General features: G+C 46.7%; 1 protein-coding gene and 1 pseudogene across 1 annotated transcript; both read right to left on the bottom strand.

Moving 5' to 3' along the window:
- Nucleotides 1-387: 387 nt before the first annotated feature.
- On the bottom strand, nucleotides 388-11,303 carry CD207 (CD207 molecule). The gene is given in 8 exon segments (XM_060168950.1): nucleotides 388-416; nucleotides 2,669-2,817; nucleotides 3,279-3,397; nucleotides 4,064-4,215; nucleotides 4,816-5,040; nucleotides 5,043-5,189; nucleotides 6,546-6,662; nucleotides 11,288-11,303. Coding segments are annotated over 8 exon segments (954 nt in total).
- Nucleotides 11,304-15,811: 4,508 nt separating this feature from the next.
- On the bottom strand, nucleotides 15,812-24,441 carry LOC132531210 (hypoxanthine-guanine phosphoribosyltransferase-like; annotated as a pseudogene).
- Nucleotides 24,442-25,339: the final 898 nt, after the last annotated feature.

Raw genomic sequence — 25,339 nt, 5'->3', positions numbered from 1 at the left:
GGCCGCACCAGGTCTTAGTTGTGGCCCGTGGCATCTTCGTTGCGGCATGCGGGATCTAGTTCTCCGACCACGGATGGAACCCAAGCCCCCTGCATTGGGAGCATGGAGTCTTACCCACTGGACCACCAGGGAAGCCCCTCATGTCTCTTCTTATAAGAGCACGAATCCCATCATGAGGGCTCCACCCTGGTGACTTAATTACCTCCTACAGGCCCCATCTCCTAATACCATCCCAGTGGGGGTTAGGGTTTTAACATATGAATTGTGAGGGGATGCATTCAGTCAGTGAGGGAGGCATCTCCTGCCCCAAATAATACAAGATGGCCAAACACATGACATCTGACGCTGGGCAGATAATATTCACGGCAGTTTACTAGTCACATACTGTCACAGTCCGGAGGAGGACACTGCATACCCTGCAGGACCACACGGGGGTCACACCCAGGAGCAGAGGGAACCAGCAAGAGCCGTGAGAGGCCGGCTTTGCAGCAACAAGAGGATAGTGTGTCCCTGGTTCTGCAGGAGGATGTGATGGGCTTGTTTGAACAGTTTCTGGACTAGCAGGTTAGCGGAACCCAGTAGGTTGAAGACTGGGTGGAGTGCAGCTGGTCCAGTTAAGGGGAATTGGCCAGGTGCGGGGACATATCTGGTGAGAGCTGGGAAACTCAAAGTCAGGCTTTTGAGGTCCTGTAAGCCTCAGAAAATATCATGGCAATAAGTGAAATTTTAGGCCTTACAATGCAAGCCTCTGAAACCGCTGCCCTGGTGACAAGTGCCCACCTCAGGGAAGAAGTGGGAGCGAGGGGCAGGGTCACGTGCTGCTCAGCGTGGCAGCCCAGACGTGGCGACTAACACGCCAGGCGTGACAGCAAGATGGAGAGCAGTGTCATGTTTGGACACACAATGGGATAGTTCCCTAGGGGCAGCCCTGAGCCCACAACTTGTATTTCATTTCTACATCAGCTTGTGCTGTGAGCACATAGCCAACACTGGGAAGAAATAACATCCTCCCGTAACTTGCTACTTCGAATTATGAAGAGTAGAAACAACCAAGTATTTCTTAGAGAAGACATAGATGGCTTCCATGCCCGCACATCCACCCCTGTGAACTTGCCCGTCTTCACTTCCCTGACGCCCTTGCCCCCTCAGACCTCAGATGTCCCTGGAGCTGGCCTAACAAATGCTCCCTCGTGGACGCCATTGCTGACTGCCCATCCCTCGTCCATCACCATATTTTAAAAACCCCAATTGTCCCATGTTCCTTCAAGATTCGTCCTAATGCCCCTGACCTTAGCCCCGACCCCTTTGCACCCAGAACACCAGGCTGCTGGTCACAGTCACTGAAGGAAAACGTCCCCTCCCCAGGACCCTAAAGAGGACACCTAACTAGGACCCCAAGGAGGGGAGGGCCACTCTGCTGAGCCCGCCCCACACTCACACCGCACCCTTTCTGCTTCCTCTCTGCTCCTCTCCTGTCTGGTGCGGGCCTGGATTCCTGCCTCGGCCCCTGGATGGGGGATTTGGACCCGATGTCTGTGATCACGGTCTCTGTGAAGAGTGGGAAACCTGATGTGTCTCCCCATCGGGAGCAAAGGCAGAGAACAAAAGATGGTCCATGAACATCTGGGAGGAAAGACCACCAGGAGGGTCGTGACACTGCAGACACTGCAGCGCTAGCTCTGCTGCATTTCAATAAAAGCCAGAGATCAGTACTACTCATACTTCATGGCATTTCTGGGGCTGGAACATTCCTACTCTGTTATTTTGAACCCCCAACTGTTTCCTGAGGACACCCCAGAACTTCATGTCCGGGAGAGCAGATGTTGTTCCCCGCACATTCACCTGTACCCGCGGGAAGAAAACAACAAAAGAGACTGACCTTTTCCCAGGCAGCATTTTATTCTAATGAAGCTCAGAGGTGCCCTCTTCACTGAAGGCCCCTTCCCCTGCCCTCTGGGGAGAGAGGAGATGCAGAAGAAAGAGGAGGGGAGGCAGAAGGGCTCGGCAGACGGACTGGGTCCCAGAGTTTAGCGAGTGAGGGGGAGGGAGAAGCGCATGGACGCTGGTCCAGCTCTAAGGAGACACATTCCCATTTCAGCCCCAGATCTGAACCAGTCAAGCCCGTCCCAGGGAGGAAGGGTCTCAGATCTCAGAGGATGTGGATGAAGGGGGCCATGGGTACATGGCATGAACAGAGCTCCAAGAACAGAGCTCTTCCCACTGAGAACACAGCCACCTCAGCAGGCAACTGGGAATTCTGGGGAGTCAACCAGAAAAGCCCTGAGTCTCAGTCTCCAGACAATTGCTTGGGTGGTCGAAGCGACTTTCATGCAGTGAAGATGAGGCTTCTCTGAAGGGATGGGACGCCCCAGGGTGCTGCCCCAGATTGCAGGTTCTGATTCACCTCACTCGGTGAATTAGTGAACTTCTAATCCTCTCCACCCTCAGCTCCCATTTCAACCCAAGATCTCCTTTCCATTTCAGCTGACTCTGTGGGGTCAGAGAACTCCTAGCCAAGGCAGATAGACTCCCGGATGCCTTCAAGACAATTTCGAAACAAGAAAAATTAAAGTTCAAAATCACCCTGGAGTATGAAGGAGAGAGCCGCATTTCCTTGAATTCAACAAGCATTGGAGATTAAAGTTTGAGCTTGGGGGCCAGTCCTGACATGGCTCTGATGGCATGTAGGGTCGTTTACAAATAAAAAGAAATTCATTGTCACAGGAGGCATCATTCCATGACTGCGATGAGGACATCTTTATATCGGCACAGTGTTCATTGTTCCCAGTGTTGTTGGGCTCACCTGGAATCCAGAACCTATGAAAGGAAAAAAACAAAGAAAAACATATTTCCAATGAATAACTGAGAGATTTCTACCCCAGCTTTGGTGCCGGTTGATAGCATCTCAAGTTTTCCCATGCCTGAGAGGAAGGGGACCAGTGATCTGTCAACCTCTAAGCCTGCAATCACCCCCCACAACTCTCAAGGCCCTACAGGAGCACACAGTGCAAAGACCTAAACTTAGAACAAGGTCCCTGCCAAGTCTGGGTGGATGGCCATGCTGGTGCCCCAGAGGGCACCAAGAGGCCATGAATTTGTCCCCAGTTTCACAGCCAATTAGTGGCAGAGGTCAGCTAGATCTCTGTTCAATGCTCCTGCCGCCCGAGGATGGGGAAGAATCACAAACCCTGTGGTCAGTAGGAACTATCACTCCACTCTTCATGCCCTGGCCCTGGCCCAAGAAAGTCAGTCCAGGAAGGAGGGTTCTCGGGGCTTACTTCACACTCTGGACCTTGTTGAACAGCGAGTCACCCACCCAGTACCAGTACCTCTCACTCCCTGCTTTGCTCAGGCCGATCCAATAGAGAAGTCCGCCTGCAGTCCTGTAGAGACACTCCTGCAGAGAGACAGAATGAGCAGAGGTGCTGCCACGACTCCGAGTTGGAGCATCTGTCTCTCTGGGTGTTCTTCACCCATCCTCAGCGACAGCCCCTGAACCCACAGACACAGAGTTAGGACTCTAGACTCCGACTCCAGAGCCCATGATCTCACCTGCTCTGCTAGCCCACCTCCAGATGAAAGGAGCTTGTTCAATATTCTGCCTCAACAGGTACGGGACTTCTTGGGTTAGACAGTGTCATTAATTCTATTCACAGATATTTCTATTTTCTGGGCACATGGAAAGATTGTACTACCCTGCCCTCTTTGAAGCTACAAATACTGCATCATTTATTGGGTCAATGAAATGTGAGCTGAAGTGATGTCCGTTGCTTCCAGCAGAAGCTTTAAGAGCCAACACACAATGTGCCATGTTCCCTTTTCTCACCTCAGCAATTGTGGAAACATATGTTGAGATGAAATCTCCTTTGGCCTAAGCCCTGAGTAACCACAGTGAGCAGAACCCCTTGCTGATCCTCATTGGACATGCAGCGTACAAGTGAGAAGTAATTCTGAAGAATTACTGATATTTGGGGATTTTTGTCACTGCAGCATAATCTTGCCCATCCTGCCTGATACAGCTACCAATACACCTCTTTCCTAGAGCCCACAGGACAGCACTCACCTGTTCACTCTCTGAGGTCACTGAGGTCAAGTGTGAATCCCTGGACAAGCAGAACTGCTGGGCACTGTACCAGGTCCTTGTGACTTGAGAAAAGTAATAGAAGGTCCCCCTGAAGTACTTCCAGCCTTGAGAAACCATCTGTAGGATGTCATCTGGAGAACAAGAGTGAAATATGTACTCTGGTGTTCCTGTTTTCTCTGGTGCTGGCTAGGTAGGGATACTTGGATGGGATCCCAGAGACAGAGTGAATGGGGCTGGGCTCTGGGGGTCTTTGGGTCCTTGTGTAGGAGCTTGGGGACATTCCCTCAGATCCTGAAAGTCTGACTGAGATTGGTAGAGTCTCTGGGCTCAGAGAGGGGAGAGCGAGAGGGGCTGAATCAAGAATCTGTCTCTCTTGTGAGGAGGAGTAATTTTCCATTGGCCATCACAAGTGTCTGAGCCCCTGGGCTCTAGGTAGAGACTAATGGAAAATGGCTGGCTTTGGATCAGGACAAAGAGACTCCCTAATGCCTTCATATTCTATGCCTTGGTGTGGGAACCCTGGCTGGTCCCTAGTGCCTTCTCTCCTGAACAGCCCCTAAGCCCTCCCCAAACCCAGTGCTGAGCCCTCTCTTCTTAACTTTCCAGCCATGGCTGCCCTGCTCCTCTCTCCCTTCCCTTCACACACACCAGCCCAGTGATGTCATGCCTAAGACTGGCAAGGTCCCACGGGCCACTGGTCAACTTGCAACGTTCTTTTCTGAGTCACGTACTTTGCTGTTGCAACAACTGGCTGATATTCTCCAAACCTCCCTGGAGTCCCCGGACCTTTGCGTTTAAAGCACTGGCTTTATCCAAATCTCTTTTTATCTCCGGGATTTGAGCATTGAACTTATCGACTTCTTCCCAACTACTTGTTAGCATCTGCAGCCGTGCATTGGCTTCCTTCACGCTGGTTTCCAACCTCCGGATCTGAGAACGCACACGATCCAGGCTGCATTCACCATCTGGACCTGAAAGCCAGCTGCCGCCACGCCACCTCTATTCCTCTTTATTTCAGAACTCAGGGTGCTGATGTTGTCCACAAGACCTTTCAGCAACTGGGCATTGGTCTTGACATCCGATACTGTGCCCATAAACCAGGGATCTGGATATGAGACAGTCAAGAGGTCAGCCAAGGGGATCCCCAGGGACTGGAGTGGGGCTGTTGCCAGGGTAATAAAAGGAAGGGGAGGGAAGGGATGGGCTCAAGCTTCCCAAGGACCCAACCCAAGGAGCAGTTGCCTACCCTCCACTCATTCATAATGTATTCATTCAACAAACATGCGATGGGCGCCTTCCGTGCACCAGGAACTCTGGGAGAGGCAGATCATGCAAAGATCGACAAAACACGGGCTCTCTGTTAGAGGCTCTCACGGGTAAGCAGAAGAGGGGGTTAGAATCCAGTTCTAAATTTTCTTTGCATGTTCACGGCGCATTTGGTAAAGGGATGCCTTCAAACACCCCTTTGTCATACTTCCCATGTCCCTCTGGGCCTCACGGCTTATGACTACCCATAAGCCCCTCACGGCTATGGAAGGGAGAGCCTATGCAGACTTCTAATCTGGAGGTGATCTCTTCTCCAGAGAATACAAAAAGGGAGAATTATGAAACCACTTCTTCTCTTCCCTTGTCCCACCCCCTGTCACACTCTGTTCAGGCCACAGGCCATAGCGGAAACCAAAAATAAGCCAAGTGGGCTCAAAGCAGAGGAGACTCTGCTCAAGTCCAAGACCAAGTCCAAGTCCAAGACCAAATATGTCCCGAGGCCTTGAAGGGAGAGTGCAGATGTTCCCTCCACCTGCTTTCTGGAGACCTAATGAGAGGAAGAAGAAGCAGAGGCCATGAGCCTTGGCAAAGCCAGAAGAGGGAGAAAGATACATCACACATCCAGTGAAGAAGTAGGAAGTCTCCCTTGACATGACCTTTGTGGGAGCAGGAGAGTGAAGAGAAGGGGTCCTGTGGTGGGGGGCAGTGATCCCTAACACTAACCCTAACCCTAACCCTAACCTGTTGGCCAGGTTCTCCATCTAGTCAGTTGGGGCTGAGGATACAGTTGGGACACCATCCCTTGTGGGGTCAGGAAACATCATGCTCACTGTTGGGGGCTACCCACAAGGCTCTCGATCAAAGGGACACGAAACTCAGAGAGGAAGGAGGAAATGACACAGGATGAAGATGGGCGAACATTTCTTGGGGACAAAAGAGCGTGTCCTAGAGCACAAGCATGCTGATCCCCGTCAGGAAAATCTCCCCAGAATTGGAAAGGAAGGAGCAGCAGCTGATCTTACGGGGGACGGCGGGGGTGTGGAGGTGGGAGGGGACTCTCTGACTGCACGTGGAAAGAGGGGAAACAAGACAAATGAAAAAGCCAGAGGCAGGAGAGACCACCAGAGAGCGGGGGAGAGAGGGAGCCGACTGGCCATGGGGAAGGATGGAGCCCAGGTGGAAGCTGAGGACTTACAGAGAATGGCCTGCAGCAGGACGGAGGCGACCAGGACCAGCATCAGGAAGATGACTGCAGCACGGACTATGAGAAGTCTTCCCAGAACCAGAGATGGACGCGTCTTGGGAGGAGGCTCTGCAGGAAGAAGAGGAGAGCGTTCGTTGGACCAGCAAACTGTGGGTTTGGGCACAGAGCCCTGAGCAGATTCTGCACCGTAACCCTCCTGGCACAGGTGCTCCCGGCCAGCTCCCTCCCCAAAGTCCTTTTATCTAGAGGAAAAGGGAAGTGACCCCCAGAAGTCATTGTGTTATCCCAAAGTTCCCCATTCCTGGCTTAAGCACCTAGGCTACAGCTCGGTCCTCTCCTCAAGGGCCTGAGCTTTCAGGAAGAGGCCATTTGTCATCTTCTCCGGGGGGTCTATTACATGGGCACTTTAACTACCTTGTCCTCAGGCTAAGCTTTTTCTAAGACGGCTCTCATCCATCTTCCATCCTGCCATCCATTCACCCCACAAATACATATTGAATGCCTTCTAGATACCAGGCACTGTGCTAGGACTGAGACACAAAGCTGAAGAACTCACAGTCCTTGTACTCAAAGAGCTCACCATCTGGTAAGAAAGACAGACCTGAGCAAATAAATTACAATACAGGGTGATAAGCATAACGATAGAAGAATATGCACAGTTCAAGGGAAGTACAGAGACTGGAGTAATTTTAAGAAGTTCCGGGTACAGGGATTAGCATATTGGAAAGTATGGAGTGCCTGGCAAATTATAGGTAGTTTGGCACTGTTGGAGTATAGAGTATCAATATATGACCTGAGCAGGGAGGGCCTGGGCTAAGGAGGCACCTGGGGTCAGATCATAAAGATCCTTTTGGGTCGTGTTAAAGAGCTTGAACTCTGGCTTATAGGTGACGTGGAGCCAGTGAAGGACTTTAGGCAGGAGAGAGACAAGGACAGGAACACTGAAGAAAAATCAGTCTGATCATGGTGAGGGGAAGAGATCAGGGTGTGGGGAGTCTGGAAGCAGGGAGACCAGTAAGCAGACCACTGCAATAAAATATTCTACTTCTGTTTAGGGCATCTTAGATGATAGAATATCCCTCTATAAAATGGGGCTTGGAGATTCAAACTGCAAATGTACGATTTGGCTTCTCCTCTCTGCTTCCTGCATTTGTGAGGGTCTCAGACAATGTGGGAGGCCCAGCAATATCAGACCAGGAGCTGCTCTTTCATTCATGGGAGATGCTCAGGGCAGAAAGGAGCTGATTTGGGGCTCCATGAGGGACTAAGTTTTCTCCTGGGAAGCTTCTGACACTTTGAAGAAATCTGCCACATCTGAGAAACCTGGTATATAACAGATTCTAAACAAATATTTCTTGGAAGGTAGGAAAGAGAGGAGGGAGGAAAGGAGAAAAAGAAGGAAGTCAGTCCAGATAACTGGATGGATTGATGGATGGATGGATGAATGGATAGATAGATGGAAGATGGATGGATGGAAAATGGATGGATGGATGGATGGAAGATGGATGAATAGATGAAAGAGAAATGAATAGAATAATTGATGGCTGGTCATGACTCAACTCTGAGATTCCAGCCTGTGGACTGGAATCTGTCTTCTGGAAGCTACTGCATCTTTCTATGGCCTCCAGCAGTTCTCATTCATTCCCATAGTAAAGGCATGAGGCAAGTGTGGTTTTAAACCTTACCCAAAAATGCATAACAACTCTGGCCATAGGACTAGAAACCTGACCGGGCTTCCCTGACCCTGAGCCATGGAGCTGGATGACAGGTTGGTGTCAGGGACCAAGGCTGGAGGCTAAATGGTCAGGGCCAAGGAGATCGCTACCTTTACTTGCAGAGGCTTCTACTGCCTTTGATATTGGAGAGGATCCCAGCTCCCTCTCTGACCAGTTCATTGTGATTACAGACCCATTGCTGCTCCCCTCTCCAGGCTGAGTAGGCCTCAGACAAGAGCTGTTTCTCTGACTGGTTGAGGGAAACCAGAGAGGACTCCACACCACCCTTTCCAAGTGTTGGGAAGGAAGCTGGATCACAAGGCTGGTGTTCCTTTCATCCTGTCTCATTTCCTCCCTACCCACGTAACGTCCAGGCCCGCTGTCTGCTCTGAGCTCTGACGTTAGCTAACCCCACAAACTGAAGGCCTCACTCCTAATTCACTGCCAGTCTCTGAACATTTATAACCACGCCTGTTCTCTTCAAGCCACTCACCTAGTTGAAGAGCCTTGGTTCCACCAGGGCTCAGAAGGAGTCAGAATGTTCTGTTTCTGGGCTCTCAGGCTTGTTACCCAGCCTAATCCCAGGATCACGTCAGCCCTTCTGCTCCGGGTTCCTGGCCTCACATCCACGTCCCAGGGCCTGGGGATGGAGAAGAATCCAAGTTACTTTGGATTCTTGGTAGACAGTACCACTGGGGTCCTGGTCTCCTCCTGAGGCGTCTGAGGGAGAGCAGCCGCCATGTAACACCTTGGAATGTCTGTCCCCTTCCCTCTCTGTAGAAAAGTTGACTTTCCCCAACCTCTTCTGTTATGTAGCATGAGTGATTGGTAGAATGCCCATGTGCCCTCCCAGTGGTCCCAGGAAAGGATCTGGAAGCCTCGTCAAGCTGGGACGGGACTCACTGCGTAAGATGGGACTGGGCTTGGAGGGCATTTACTCCAAGTGATGGAAATGGAGGCTTCAGGTGAGTGTTCTGCTGATAGCTGTACAAAAGGCTGATCCAGCATGAGGGAGATAGGCAAGAAGCAACCGCAATCCTGTGGGCCCTCTGGGGTTTCGGAGATGGTTTCTGTAAAAGTCCTGACCATGAGGAGTTTCATTTCCCACTTTGCAGGGTCATGAGCTATTTTCCTCTGGCCATGCTTATCCGCAGGTATTTCCTGAGCAGTCTCCCGGAAAAGACCAAGTGGGAGGTGGGTGCCTCAGCCTCACTTTCCAGCCAGGAAGGAGGGCGATTCTCCCAGACATTTAGGAGATCCCCGCTCTTCCAAACAGAGGAGGAACTTTGGGCCAGATCTAGAGTGACCAAAAATCACTGCTGTGATGAGAGAGAGGGAAGTCAGTGCTCATTTTTCTGTTGCCCCACTGCCATGCTCCTGGGGTTCTAAGGCCTCCTCTGGATAAGGATGGAGGAAGGAAACAGTTTGGCCACTCTCGCCTTCTCTGGTTGGGACTCTCCTTATGCTTGGAGGTAGACCATAGGCATAATCAATGGGAGTGGAAAACAGACCACTGTTTGAAATGCCCCAGCAGTGCTGGGGGTCATCTCCAAGGAGTGGTGATCTGAGTCCCTCCATCCAAGGCACAGAGGAAACTAAAGTAGACAACAAACCAGGGAGAGGGGTTGGAGGAGGCTGGGAGGAATGGAGGGGAGGGGAGAATGAGATGAGAAAGGAGACAGTTACGACAGCTGGTCAGACTGATTCATAGGGGACTCCTGTATATAATGTGATGCAGTATTTGACCAGCAGGTCCCAGATAACCAAAGGATTCCATGCCACCCTCTGGATGTGTGCCCTGGGAACAGGGAATAGGGCAGAGAAACCAAGGAGAAAGAAATGGTAGGTGGGGCCCTTCAACCATCCTTTCCTCTAGAATGACTGCTCTGCACCAGCTGCAAAGAGAAAGAAGACCATGGACCCTGCCCTCAGAAACAGTGCTTCTCTTGGGAAAACACGGCATCCATCATCCCAGGGAGAAGGGAAGACTTTCCCAAGACTACAGGGGGCCTCCCCTGCTCTCTCTTGACCCTGGGAATGAGTTCCTCTTTTTTAGAACATTGTGTGAGGGCAATGTTTCTCTGGGACAGTGACAATGGGCTAGACCTCAGTGAACAGGCAGTTACGTCTGGTGCGATCATAAATAATGTGGTATGGATATGGGGGGCCGCCTGGCTGCATGGAAAGATCATTGTGTGCCAGGCAGAGGAGGCTGCTCTGAACTATCAGGGTCAAAGAGCCCTTGCCTGTGTCCTTAGTGAGAGGGCAAATTCATGGCAGGAAAGTAACACAGGGCTCTTGGGAAAAGTATGCGTAGTTTCCTTTTGTATCTTTTATTTCTTTATTAATGATATTCATTATAGAAAAAAATCCAGGTGAGTGAAAAGAAAAAAAAAAATATCTACCATACAGAAAAAAAAAGCTGTCCACACCGTTCATTCTTCCTATCTACATGTATGTATATAAGTATTTACATCTATATCCATAGCTATACCTAACTATAACTGTGTATATATTTATGTAAGTATTGAATGGGACCGCTCCTGTATCTTTTCCCCAGCATCATTCCCATCTCCATTTCTGATACGAAGAGTCCCCCTCCTTTGGGAAACTACACCCCCTTCTCACCCCCCACTTTGCTTGGCTCAGAGCCAGTGTCCACAGGTTGAGTTTTAACACAACCCATTACTCTGACATTGAGTCTTCTGCTTCCTGCTTCCACTTTTAAGGCCTCTTACATTGGGCCCACCCAGATAATCCAGGATAGTTTCCGTATCTTAAAGCCAGCTTATTTATTTATTTAGCCGTGTCACAAGGCTTGCGGGATCTTAGTTCTCTGACCTGGGACTGAGCCCACACCCTCGGCAGTGAAAGCACCAAGTTCTAACCACTGGACCATCAGGGAATTCTTAAAGCCAGCTTACTAGCAGCCTTAACTCCACTTTGCCATGTAACTTAATGTACTTCCAGGTTCTGGGATTACGATGTGGACATCTTTGTGGCCATTATTGTACCTACCACACTTCCTCACCATATTAAGTTAGAGTAGCCTTAATAGAAATTTTGGTATATATCCCTGAAGTTTCAGAGATAAACAGGCTGGTACTTGACACACGAATGAAAGGTCTAAGGCCTTCAGTAGGTGATAATAAATAAATAGTAGGATGGGACTTCCCTGGTGGCACAGTAGTTGAGAGTCCGCCTGCCAATGCAGGGGTCATGGGTTCAATCCCTGGTCTGGTAGGATCCTACATGCCTCAGAACAACTAAGCCTGCGAGCCACAACTGCTGAGCACGTGCGCCCCAACTACTGAGCCCACACGCTGCAACTACTGAAGCTGGCAGGCTCTAGGGCCCACATGCCGCAGCCGCTGAGCCTGTGTGCTGCAACTGCTGAGGCCCGCGTGCCTAGAGCCCATGTTCTGCAACAGGAGAGGCCACCGCAATGAGAAGCCCATGCACCGCAATGAAGAGTGGCCCCCGCTCGCTGCAACTAGACAAAGCCTACAAGCAGCAACGAAGACCCAATGCAGCCAAAAGCCTTTTTATAAAATTAAAAAATAAATAAATAGTAGGATAAACAAACTGTGTTACTTCTAAACAATGGAATATTATTCAGCACTAAAAAGAAATGAGCTATCATGGTACTGAAAGAAAAACAGATACATAGGTCAGTGAAACAACTGAGAGCCCAGAAATAAACCCACACATATATGGACAATTAATTTATACAGACAAGCAAAGAATATACAAGAGAAAGAATAGTCTCTTCAATAAATGATGTTGGGGAAACTGGACAGCCACATGCAAAAAAAAATGAAACTAGACCACTATCTCACACTATACATAAAAATCAACCCAAAGTGGATTAAAGACTTGAATGTAAGCCATAAAACTCCTAGAAGAAAACATAGGCAGTACACTCTTTTTGACATCAGTCTTAACAATATCTTTCTGGATGTGTCTCCTCAGGCAAGGGAAACAAAAGCAAAAATAAGCAAATGGAACTACAACAAACGAAAAATCTTCTGCACAGCAAAGGAAACCATCAACAAAATGAAAAGACAACCAACCATTTGCAAATGATATATCTGATAAGGGGTTAATATCCAAAAAATATAGAGAACTTATACAACTCAACACCAATAACAAAATCAACTTGGTTAAAAAAATGGGTAGAGGGCTTCCCTGGTGGCGCAGTGGTTGAGAGTCCGCCTGCCGATGCAGGGGACACGGGTTCGTGCCCCGGTCCAGGAAGATCCCACATGACGCGGAGCAGCTGGGCCCGTGAGCCATGGCCGCTGAGCCTGCGCGTCCGGAGCCTGTGCTCCGCAACGGGAGAGGCCACAACACTGAGAGGTCTGCGTACTGCAAAAAAAAAAAAAAAATTTCTGTCTGTTATTTTCACAGATGTAGAAAACAAATTTACGGTTACCAAAGGGGAAAGGTGGGGGAGGGATAAATTAGGAGCTTGGGATTAACAGACACATACTACTATAAAAGAGACAAACAACAAGGACCTAGTATATAGTACAAGGAATTATGTTCAATATCTTGTAATCACCTATAATGGAAAAGAATCTGCAAAAGAATATATATCTCTTTGCTGTATACTTGAAACTAATACACATTGTAAATCAACTGTACTTCAATAAAAATTTTTTTTAATAAAATCAATTTATCCTTGGATTCAAAAAATAAAAAGAAATGAGCCATCAAGCCATGAAAGGACAGGGAGGAAACTTAAACGTAAATCATTAAGTGAAAGAAGCCAATGTGAAAAGGCTACATACTGTATGGTTCCAATTCTATGGTATTCTGGAAAAGACAAAACTATGGATACAGTAAAAAGACCAGTGGTTGCCAGGGGTTATGGGGGAGGGAGGGATGAATAGGTGAAGCACAGGATTTTTAGGGCAGTGAAACTACTCTGTGTGATACAGTAATAGTGGATACATGTCATTACACATTTGTCAAAACCCATAAAATGTACGACAACAGGAGCTCACACTAATGTGAACTATGGACTTTGAGTGATAACGATGTGTCGAGCAGGCTCATCGATTGTAACGAATGCACCGCTCTGGTGGGGTGTGTTGAGAGTGGAACAGGCTGGAGGCGCCCTCTAGAGGCAGGGAGTATGTGAGAACGCTCCATACTTTCTGCTCAATTTTGCGGTAAACCTAAAACTGCTCTAAAAAATAATCTATTTTAAAAGAAGGGGAGGGACTTCCCTGGTGGCACACTGGTTAAGAATCCATCTGCCAATGCAGGGGACATGGGTTCGAGCCCTGGTGCATGAAGATACCAAATGCCACGGAGCAACTAAGCCCGTGGGCCATAACTACTGAGCCTGTGCTCTAGAGCCCACACCGCAACTACTGAAACCCGCGCACTCTAGGGCCCACGTGCCACAACTACTGAGCCCGCATGCTGCAACTACTGAAACCCATGCGCCTAGAGCCCATGCTCTGCAACAAGAGAAGAACCAGCAATGAGAAGCCCAAACACTGCAACAAGGAGTAGCACCCGCTTGCTGCAACTAGAGAAAGCTATGTGCAGCAACGAAGACCCAATGCAACCAAAAATAAATAAATTTTTTTTAAAAAAAGAAGAAGGGGAGAAAATCTAAGGCAAGAAGCTTTAGCTAACTACTGCATTGGGACAGCAGAGTGGGGAAGAAAAGCAAAATATAAAGATGAAATCTCTTCCAGAGTTTGATGGGGAAAAAATGTGTGTCAATGGACCAGACCTACCTCCACCATTCCCTTCCACCCCCGCCCCCTGCCCTGCACCCTCTCCCTGCAGGAAATTCTTCTTAATTGATTGAGAGGGACTGAGCCAATATGGACTCAGAAAGCAGGCGCTGAGGTCAGGCCATAAGCAGACAGCCTGTGCAAGAGGAAGGCCATTGAGAGACCTGGGCAATGCAGGTCTCCTGAAACCCCCCAAATACATGCCCAGGAAAATGAATTGACATTTACAATATGCTGCGTCCAGAGGCATGAATACCAGATTTCAACTGTTCCCATCAAGGAAGACCTTTCTGGCACCTGTAGCAAGCTACAATTTAGGAGTGGGGTGGGTAGAATGAAGAAGAGAGAAAGGAAGGGAACAAGATAAAAGCCAAGCCCTCCCCCCAACATCTCATACTGGGGAAGGAGAGAAATTCAAATCTGATGGGCATTTGCCCTTTTGTGATTTTTTGACTCGATTTTTTTATTATATTAAAGTGACTAGAAAAGCTATAACACCTGCCTGAGGTTCCATCCAGGGTGAAAAAGAACAAGAAACGAAAGCAAGTTTGAAGGGCAATCATAAGGTTACTGTCTAACTAGTCCCGCTCATTCAGTAAACCACTTACTGAAGGCTAGTTAACCGTTAGAAGTCCCCAGAGCTCTAGAAACCACAGACCCAACATGGGGCAAGAATCACAGCTTCTTTCATCCACCTGCGCCCCCAGGCTTTCTTCTCAGGCTCATCCAAAACTTGGCTGCATAAACAAGGAGCTACTGTATAGTGCAGGGAACTATATTCAGTATCTTGTAATAACCTATATTGAAAAGAACCTGAAAAATATCTATATATGTATAACTGAATCACCTTGCTGTATACCTGAAACTAACACAACATTGTGAATCAATTAAAAAAGAATATATGACAACTGTAAAAAAAAATAAAATACATATGGTTTTGATGTGACTCACCATGCTAAATATACTGATTATATAAATTATTGTTGACTATTTTCTTTCCCATAAAAAAGTCTATATTATTACTTCTAATGGAACCCTAGTATTCTATTGTATTATATAGCTATAACAATTTATGTAACCAATTCTTTATTAGTAAACAATTAGGATGCTTTCAGTTCCTCATCACTATAAACAACCTCACAATGAATATCTTTCAGCAATATCTCTGTGTTGTATCCATGATTATTTCCTTAGGATAAATTCCTATAAGCATAATTGCTGGACCAAAACATGTATTTTTTAAAAAAAAATAGATTTTGTGATAAGTTTGGACAATTATGCTCTCGAAAGGTTTGTATATAATAGAACAAATCATTTCTCCTGGACCCTCATCAACAGTGGGAGTGAGTAATTCTTTTTTTCTTTTGTACCCATATTATAGCCAATTTTTATATTGCATTTTCTTGATAGCTAGTGAGATTACTGAAGACTTCACATGTTTTCTCTGATGTGTGTTATTGTCCTTTGTGGATGGAGTTTATTATTATGATTGTCTTCATTTGTAAGCATGCTTGAAATATTAAGCATATTAAACCATTGTCATGTGCTAAGAAAACACACAACAACAATCCACCCAAAGGGAACTGAGCCTATGACTAGGCTCATAGAGCAAATAAAGAGTTCTGGAATGCAACAACTGACATTGCTAAAATACAAAACAGATAAAATTCTTAGAAAGTACATGCAATAAGCTCTACTAAGCAGCTGGCCACAGACCTAGAACATTTGACAACTTTACTGGTGATTTCAATGGGACTCCAGACGTTTCCAAACTTGAACTCTCATCTTAGGCTTCGTATTTTGCTTTTCCAGTTTCACTAATGACAAAAACATGATTCAAATCCCTGAAGTATTCATTATAGTCAAGAGCATATCCTACAACAAGCTTGTCTGGAATTTCAAATCCAACAAAGTCAGCCTATATCCAACACTTCGAGGGGTCCTTTTCACCAGCAAGTTTGCAACCTTGACCATCTTTGGATTACGCTGCTTGACCAAGGAAAGCAAGGTTTGCATTGTTTTGCCAGTGTCAATTATATCTTCAACAATCAAGACATCTTTTCCAGTGAAAGTTAAGAGATCATCTCCACCAATTACTTTTATGTCGCCTGTTGGCCTGTCATTACAGTAGCTTTTCAGTCTGATAAAGTCTACAGTCATAGGAATGGATCTATCACTATTTCTGTTCAGGGCTTTGATGTAATCCAGCAGGTCAACAAAGAATTTATAGCCACCCTTGAGCGCACAGAGGGCCACGATGTGATGTCCTCCCATTTCCTTCATCACATCTCAAGCAAGCCATTCAGTCCTGTCCATAATTAGTCCATGAGGAATAAACACCTTTTCCAAATCCTCAGCATAATGATTAGGTATACAAAATGAATCTAGGTCATAACCTGGTTCATTATCACTAACCTCAAATCCAAATAGTTCCTCTCATCTAACACTAGGGGAAAAAAATCACCAAAAAAAGCTAAGTGATTCCTTAAAAGCCCAAACTTCTAGAAGTCTGAGATTGTTATAATCAACCCATGAGGCGCCTTCATAGAGATGCTCTAAGGCTGTTTGTGTAGGACCGCGTATTGGTCATCTTGGTATGTCCAGTCCCAAGACACTGGGGCTGCGGGTCGCCACAACGGAGCTGGCTGGCGTGCTGGAGTGCAGGCTGATTGTTGAATGAAAATGTCTGGCAGCATTGGTCCAGAGTTAAGAGTCTTGAACCAGAAATGGAAAAGAGATGTGAGCCACCTTGTGGCCAAAAAACAAACCTCAAGACTCTGTAGCCTAAGTGCCCTAGGGTTGCAAGTGTGTGCACGGGGCCTTGAGTGGCCTACCGCCTGTCGGTCACACACATGGAACACAGAACACGTGCCCAGAAAATCAAAAACACGCCCAGAACTTCTCACCAGAGTGAATCAGATGCCACCGCTGCGTGACTGAGACAGTAATGCACAGTCTCAGAGATATCGGAGGTTCTCCAAGGGACATCTCCGGAGTCTTCTCTGATGGCCAACCTTCCCGATCCTGCCCCATTTTCCAAGTCTTCCCATTGAGTCTGAGAGCAAGGGGTTCCCTTCCCAATAAATTCTTTTTATGCTTAAACTATGCCGACATGAGCTTGTAATTCCAATCAAGAACCCTGAGTGACAGATCCACCAAGATAGCTCCTTTCCTATTGACTGACACCGTTTTCCCAAAGTGTGTTGCATGGGACACTAGTCCAGAAATATGCTCTGCCCAAAAAGGGTTCCAAGATTAAATAAGTTTGGTAAATATTCCATGCTGTGTGCCTTTTTAGAGATTCATGGTAACTGTGAGCATATTAAAGATTCTGAGACATCCTATGTTAAGAAAAGCTGTTTAGGGAATTCCCTGGTGGTCCAGTGGGTAGGACTCTGTGTTTCACTGCCGACGGCCTGAGTTTGATCCCTGGTCGGAGAACTAGTATCCCACAAGCCGTGCAGCACAAAAAAATAGAAAAGCTATTTAACATTGTTTATATCAGAGGTTTCCGTTACTGCTTTTCTTTTATGCTTACATGATGGATGACACTTCTCACTCTGAGAAACCCTGAAAGGGTTTCTTCCACGAAAGGAAGATTCAGAGAGACTGCAGTTTCCTCAGATTTCCAAGTTCTAGTTTGCTCTGAAGTCTTGCCACCTTCCCGGTTTAATCTCACAAAGACTCATCAGCCCCTTCACAGGTGTCCATGCTAAGCAGAGAATTTCAGCACCATTCTGTTGAATAATCTGTACCTTCCGCATTAATTTCAGATGTTTCCTTTGTTTGACATTTATAAAGTGTTTTATTCTGGCGTCTGTTAAGAGTCTATTTTGTTTCAGTCATCTTTGAATTCTGTCAATATTACCAAACTAATAACTGCTTTACAAAATATCTTAAAATATGACAGGTCCCCTTTTTTAACCTTTTTATTAATTAAAATTTTCTTAGCCATCCTTAACTTGTTCTTTCAAATTAACTTGTGGCAAGTTACAAAAACAGAGTCCTATTAAGAGTGTAAGTAAAAAAAAAAAGTGTAGACTTCCATGGTGGCACAGTGGTTAAGAATCCGCCTGCCAGTGCAGGGGACACAGGTTTGATCTCTGGTCGGGGAAGATCCTGCATGCTGCGGGGCAGCTAAACCCATGAGCCACCACTACTGAGGCTGCGTGCCACAGCTACTGAAACCTGTGTGCATAGAGCCCGTATTCCACAACAAGAGAAACCACCGCAATGAGAAGCCTGCGCACCGCAACGAAGAGTAGCCCCCGCTCACCACAACTAGAGAAATCCCGCGTGCAGCAACAAGGACTCAATGCGGCCAAAAATAAATAAATAAATAAAAGAGTGTAAGTAAAGCTCAATTTTAGTAAATTCAGTAATTTTAGTAAAGCTGTAAAATAATTTGGGAAGATTTGGTGTCCTTAAAAATAGTCTACAGGGCTTCCCTGGTGGCACAGTGGTTGAGAGTCCGCCTGCCGATGCAGGGGACACGGGTTCGTGCCCCGGTCCGGGAAGATCCCACATGCCGCGGAGCGGCTGGGCCCGTGAGCCATGGCCGCTGAGCCTGCGCGTCCGGAGCCTGTGCTCCGCAACGGGAGAGGCCACAACAGTGAGAGGCCCGCGTACCGAAAAAAAAAAAAAAAAAAAGTCTTCATACCTAGATGCACATGAAGTTTCTCTATTTCCTTTATATCTGTCAGTCAACATTTTTCAGTTTTAAGGTAAGTCCCAACTTTTTTTTAAGAGAAGACAAAGTTATTATTTGCAGATGACATTTTTTTTACCTATGAAATATGAAAGAAGCATCTGGAAGATTTATCTACATTGACAAGAGAGTTCAATAATCATATGGACAAAAATAATCCACATGAGTAACTTTCCTTTATATTAAAAATATGGATATACAGAGAAATTGAGAGGATTCCAGATATATCTAGGAACGGAATTAAGAGGACTGGATAATGGGTTTGGTATAGAGTGTGGCAGGATTAATAAAATTTTTCAGAATGTTGTGTGGCTTCCTTTTGCCCTACCATCATTCCCTAGTAGAATCATGTTGGGTTATATAATCTCATTCAATTTTAGAGTCCAGATTGTTGCCTCCAGATACCATTTTTCAAAGTTCTTGGCATTCCTTGTCTCAGCACTGCTGGTGTGACTTTGGGCTACTTTTATTCATTTTGTTCTTTTCATTTCGGTTGGGTGGAAGTGGGTTTGGTTAGCTAGTCAGTTCCTAGAAAACCATCTGTAAGGTTCTCTGTGACCATTTATCTCTCACTCTTTTATGGTTGTTTGATGAAGCAGGAGGAAAAGATCATTTGCTGGAACTAAGAAAGAGTATCTGCTTGGAACTGCATACGGGGAGCTGAAAGGCAGACCGAGTATTTACAATAGCATAGAGGAGAATGAAAGAGGAAATTCATCAAAGACAAGGAAATGGACAGGCAGCCCTGAGACCACATACTGTAGTAGCCCTAGGATCCAAAGTGATTCTGTAAATTTCATATGCTCTCAGACCCTTTGAATAAGGAATTTAGCATGCATGGAGGTAGGCAAGGAAATACCAAAGGCTCTTTTCTGGACCAACTTAAAAATTTGCAAGTTATGCACTCAGAAAAAAAATATATATATATCAGTGTAAATATTGTTATCAGGGCATCAAACTATTGAGCGACAACCAATCAGAATTATGGACTTTTAAGGGTTAAAGGCTACACTTCACAGTACATAACAATCTCTGAAGTCCAGGCATCTTAAAAGACTCCTTTGTTATATGAAAACAGAGCAGGATTATGCACTTTCAACAAGTCTTCCCACTGGCAGGAGAATAAAACTAATGCTCTTTGTGAATATTCTCAATATACCTCTTTATCAGAACTCACTTTCAATAGGTCTGCTTTCCTCTAGTTTTACGGGAGGGAATATTTTCTCCTTAAGTTTACAAGATCTTTTTTATGAGCACCATGCTCAAGGTTAAACCTATTCTCAAGGTTAAGTTCATTAGTCCAGGAGAAAAAGAAAGTGCTGAGAAACCTCAGTATGGGGGAAAAGAAAGGTAGAAGAGAATTTCAAGTAAATGGAATATGCAGGGATGTGCTCATAGATTTAACAGCTGGTCCTCTGGGTCTAGAGGGAAACCCTCTTTTGTAATATTTGCTAATTACCGTTGTGTAAACATCCCTACATTAGCCAATTTCAAGTTACCATCATGATGTCACTGAATGCAGAGTTGGGAAGATATGCACACGATAGGCTCTTGAGAGCCAATAAGGTCCAAATGCCAGCACATCACTAAGGGACAAGTAGTATTTTCCAACTATGGTCCCAATCTATCCAATTATGTGTTTTTTTCCAAGCTTGCTCTCCAGGAAGGAGAGGAGGAGATTCCGATGTAGGTTTGGGACAGAATGTCAGGGGTACTGTCAAATGCCATCAGGGAGACTCAGAGTGGGGAAAAGATGCAAAGACTCAGTATAAAATGGTAGAAACGAGTCCCTGTTCCTCTTGGAGATCCTCTATTCCAAGAACTTATTTGTCCATTTATACCAATTTCCACCAAGAAAGTGCTATTGCTTGTTGTAAGTTCTCTCTGTAAATTCCAGAATGAACCGTTCCTCTTCCCTGGCCACAGGAGACCTGGCTGCCTCCACAACCATAACTGCCTGATATGGGCAGGGTTCCCTTTTCTTGGTGTGACGTATGGTCCCCTTCTCAGGAGACAGTGACTGACAGGGAAACCCCCTGGTTCCTGGGTACTTTCCCAGGGACAAGAACCACAGGGACCACAAAGGCCCCATGTTTGGCCACCAGAGAGATGGGTGGGGGAACAGCTACATGCTACAAGGAATAAAAATCCTTTCCATGGGTGTGGCAACTCCAGGGGCCTGGGGACATTTGCCGGCTGTATGGGAAGAAATAAGCTGCATCATGGGATTTTAAAACATAAATCTGGGGGCTTCCCTGGTGGCGCAGTGGTTGAAAGTCCGCCTGCCGGTGCAGGGGACACGGGTTCGTGCCCCGGTCCGGGAGGATCCCACATGCCGCGGAGCGGCTGGGCCCATGAGCCACGGCCGCTGAGCCTGCGCATCCGGAGCCTGTGCTCCGCAACGGGAGAGGCCACAACAGTGAGAGGCCTGCATACCGCAAAAAAAACAACAAAAAAACCCATAAATCTGACCAAGTCCCTTGTTTCAAAGGGATTCTTCCTTGATTCTCATTACCCTTAAAAGAAAATAAAAAATCTTTATCATCTTTAACAAAACCCTTCAAGATCTGGCAACTGTCTGTCTCTGCATTCTCATCTCTCACCATTCATTCCCCCGGCCCTCTTTATGTTTGGAAATATGCCAAACCTGTTTCTTCCTCAGGCCTTTTGCACTTGCAATTGTATATATGTATACATATGTATGTATATATATTTTCTCCTTGCTGAACTATTTGAAAGTAAATTGCAGCTTTCTAGTATTATTTAATATTTCAGCATTTATATCCTAAAAACAAGGACATTCTCTCCATAATCATAATATCATTGCCACACCCAAGGAATTTAACATGGCTGCAATATCTAAGCTGTACATAAATGTCCTCTTAAAAAAAAGTCCCTTGTAGCTGGGGGGTTTCCCGACTCTAAGATCCAATTAAGATTGGTACATCGTGTTTGACTGTCATGGCTCTGTAGTTTCCTGTAACCTACAACAGCCTCACCACCTCCACAGTCACTCACACACACCTCTTTTTATCTTTCATGCCATTGACATTGTAGGAAGTCCAGGCCAGTGGCTTATAGAATGCCCCCAATTCTGGGTGTGTCAGATTGTTTCCTCATGATTAGATTCAAGTTATGGTTTTCTTTTTTTTAAAAAAACTGTGAGTGCAACTTGACAGCCCCTCATGGGCAGGGCGTTGAGTGGTGACTGAGCCAGGAACCCAGCATGTGTACACCAGTCATGGCCCAGCCTGGCCTCCAGGTGTCCCCTGGGCTCCACAGCCCTGAAGCTGCTCACATCCTGAACACTCCCGGCTGGAACCAAAGAATTTTCTGGGCCAATAAGTGTTCCAGAGTTCCTGGGGCCAAGTGTTTATCGTCTTCTGAAAGTGATACCCGAGCCCTGGGGCAAACATGTCTTGATGGAGGACATAGAAACTAGGAAGCAACTCTATCCAGAAGCCCACGTTCTGGGAACCCCTCACCAAGACCAAGAAGATGCCCCATTATTAAGCAGAGAGATGGTTTCCTGCCAGTGTTGGCCCTGGGTGTATCCTTAAGGTCTCCATTGTGGGACCATGAACCAGACCTATCACATATCTGTGATACCAACCACACCTAGCTGGTTGCAGAGGACGATGCCTTTACTGTGTGACCCTGGGAACAGGGGCTGGGCCCAAATCCACTGAGATGGACCGGGATCTTCTAATGGTGACTTTAGCCATCCAGGAATTTGGCTTGGCCCAGTTCAAAACTAAAGTGGTTGAATGAAGTCTTCTACTGCTGGCCAAGACAGGGTAACAGAGATAGTGTTTACTCTCCCGCCTGGTGGAGGGGGGGAGAGGGGTGGAGAACATTCAGGAAACAATGGTCTTTAAAACACTGTACATCAGGCAGTGAAGGATATGATCTGTGAGATGAAGGAAACAAGTGAAGTGAGCCCTAAGATCGCCCCAATTTACTCTCTTGAGAGTTTCCACAGCACAGGGAGAACAGGCAGAGCCAGGCAGACTCCCTGGGTTGAAGAGACAGAGCTGAGAGTCCGGGGAGACTGAGGCAGCCAGAGTACATAGGACAGAGCACCCAAGAGAAGAGAGCTGCTCAGATACTGAGACCTGAAGAGGGCCCCCTGCAGCTTCCAGAAGAGGACAAATCATGCATGTGTGTGAGAGAAGCACACGAGGCCAGGGAGAGGACCGCGCAAGAGAATTAGAAGGAGTAGTGTGGGCGTTCACACAAAGCCTGGAATACTGCCTGTTTCCATCAGCCAGATGGAAAAACTGTAATTCATGGGGCCCGGGGTAGAGTCCTCAGGAAGGCCTTGTCTCAGCTGTAGAGGATTCCTAGCCCTAGACTGGGCACTTCTCTGGACCTGCCTCACAATCTGTAAGAGCTAAATCTGAAAGGACCTGTTACCCAGTAACCTTACTGCACCCCCAGAATAAAGTAAAGAAGATTCACAAATATGCAAAACTATCCAGTGTCCGAAAAGGAAAAATTCATAATGTCCGGAATCTGATCAAAAATTACCAGGGGGCTTCCCTGGTGGCGCAGCGGTTGAGAGTCCGCCTGCCGATGCAGGGGACGCAGGTTCGTGCCCCAGTACGGGAGGATCCCACGTGCCGTGGAGCGGCTGGGCCCGTGGGCCATGGCCGCTGAGCCTGCGCGTCCAGAGCCTGTGCTCCGCGGCAGGAGAGGCCACGACGGCGAGAGGCCCGCGTACCGCAAAAAAACCCACAAAATTACCAGGTGTGCAGAGAGGAAGAAAAACCAGACCCATAATGAGGAGAATAATCAGCCCCCTGAAATCAACCCAGAGTTGATATAGCCCTTAGAATTAGCAGAGAAAGACATTAAAACAGACATACAACTGTATTCCATATGTTTAAAAAATAAAGTAGAAGGAATTACCTGGTGGTCCAGTGGTTAGGGCACTGCGCTTCCACTGCAGGGGGCACACCCAGGTTACATCCCTGGTCAGGGAACTAAGATCCCACAAGCCACATAGCATGGCCAAAAGAAAAAAGAAGAAAAGGCATGGAAAAAAAGAGGCATGGAAGTTTTTTTTAAAAGACCCAAATCAAACTTCTAGAGATGAAAACGCTAATGTCTAAGATCTAAAAAAAAAAGACATGGGATGGGATTAACAAAAGATTGGACATTGCAGAAGAAAAGATTAGTAAGTCTGAAGGCATAGCAACGGAATCGCAAATGAAGTACAGAGAGAAAAAAGACTTTAAGAAATGAAAAGGGCATCAGTAGCTATCGGACTTTAAGCAGCCAATTGGATTTCCTGAGGAGAGAAGGGAGAGAAAATTTTCTGAAAAAAAATAGCTGAGACCTTTCCAAACTTAAAGAAAACTATAACCTGCAGATCCAAGTTCAACAAACCCCAAGCAAAAGAAACATGAAGAAATCTACATGAAGAAAGGCACATCAGAGTCAAACTGCTCAAATTAACATGGTCAGTATTATCAAGGGTTTTAAATATATCTTAGCCAAGCTAGAAAGTGAAGATCCTTCCAAGATGCCTGTCAGGACAGCAGAGGAAGCCTTGGGGAGAAGTGAAAGAGATGATAGCATCCACGGAGACACACCAGCTACGCCACCACCAGGCAGCAGTGGCAGGAAGTATTCCGTGTGGCCAGCCCGGCCCCTGGCGTGGCCAAGGCCCTCACCACTACTGCCACCACACAACAGTCTGACATGTGCCCTACCCCCACTTCCAGCCCTGTGCCCCAGGTGTACTTCGTCATGAAAGTCACCTTTCAGTCCTATGTACTGTTTAGGGTGTGTCCTCTTTTGCATCTAGAGCCTACCACAAATTATTACATGGCCTCATCTATCCAAAACAACCTCTCTAAGCTGGACCCGCTTAGCCCCCTTTAAATGGGTAAGGAAACTGGAGAAAAGAGTCACAGTGGTTTGCCCAGGATAACAGATAATATGTGACAGCGCAAGAGTTCAAACCCAGCCTGCGTCTGAAATCAACGATTTTCCTGGCAAAGACAGTTGGGGAAGCATAATACGGCTTCGACTATAAGCTCCATGGGGTCAAGGATCTTCACCTGTTTCGCTTTCTGTTGCATCTCAAGTGCTTAGAACAATATAAGCCATTCCAATAAATATGTTAAATGAATAACCAGCTCTGAAGTCAGACAACTTTTGTTCAGATCTTGGCTCCACTCTTTCCCAGCTTTATGCCCTCAGAGCACATCATCCCAGCCGGACAGGGTTAATAATCAATAGTACCTACCTGCACGACCTGTCAGGCTTCACTGTGGAGATTCATAAAAATGACTAGCAGTGTCTACCACAGTAGACATTCAATAAATGAGTTAAAAATTAAAATAAGTAAATAAAGGCACCAGTGAAGGCTCCCCGTTACCTATCCGGGCTTTTATTCTTGTGGCCGATGTTTTATCCTTTGCAGTTCTCTGCTTTCCTAAATTTAGAGGCTATTTGAGCCCCATCTCTCCTGTGAGGCCACCAAAAGGGAGGCTGACAGTGGAGAAGGAAGGCCTGGGGAAGGGGTACAGACACCGTTGACAGCTCCTGCCTGTCTTATTTACCTACCACCCAAAGGAGGCAGTTTGGGAGAATGAC

This window comes from Lagenorhynchus albirostris, chromosome 13 (genome assembly GCF_949774975.1).
Source record: "Lagenorhynchus albirostris chromosome 13, mLagAlb1.1, whole genome shotgun sequence".
NCBI classification, from domain to species: domain Eukaryota; kingdom Metazoa; phylum Chordata; class Mammalia; order Artiodactyla; family Delphinidae; genus Lagenorhynchus; species Lagenorhynchus albirostris.
The sequence above is the reverse complement of the archived record's forward strand: the minus strand, read 5'-3'. Positions and strand labels throughout refer to the sequence as shown.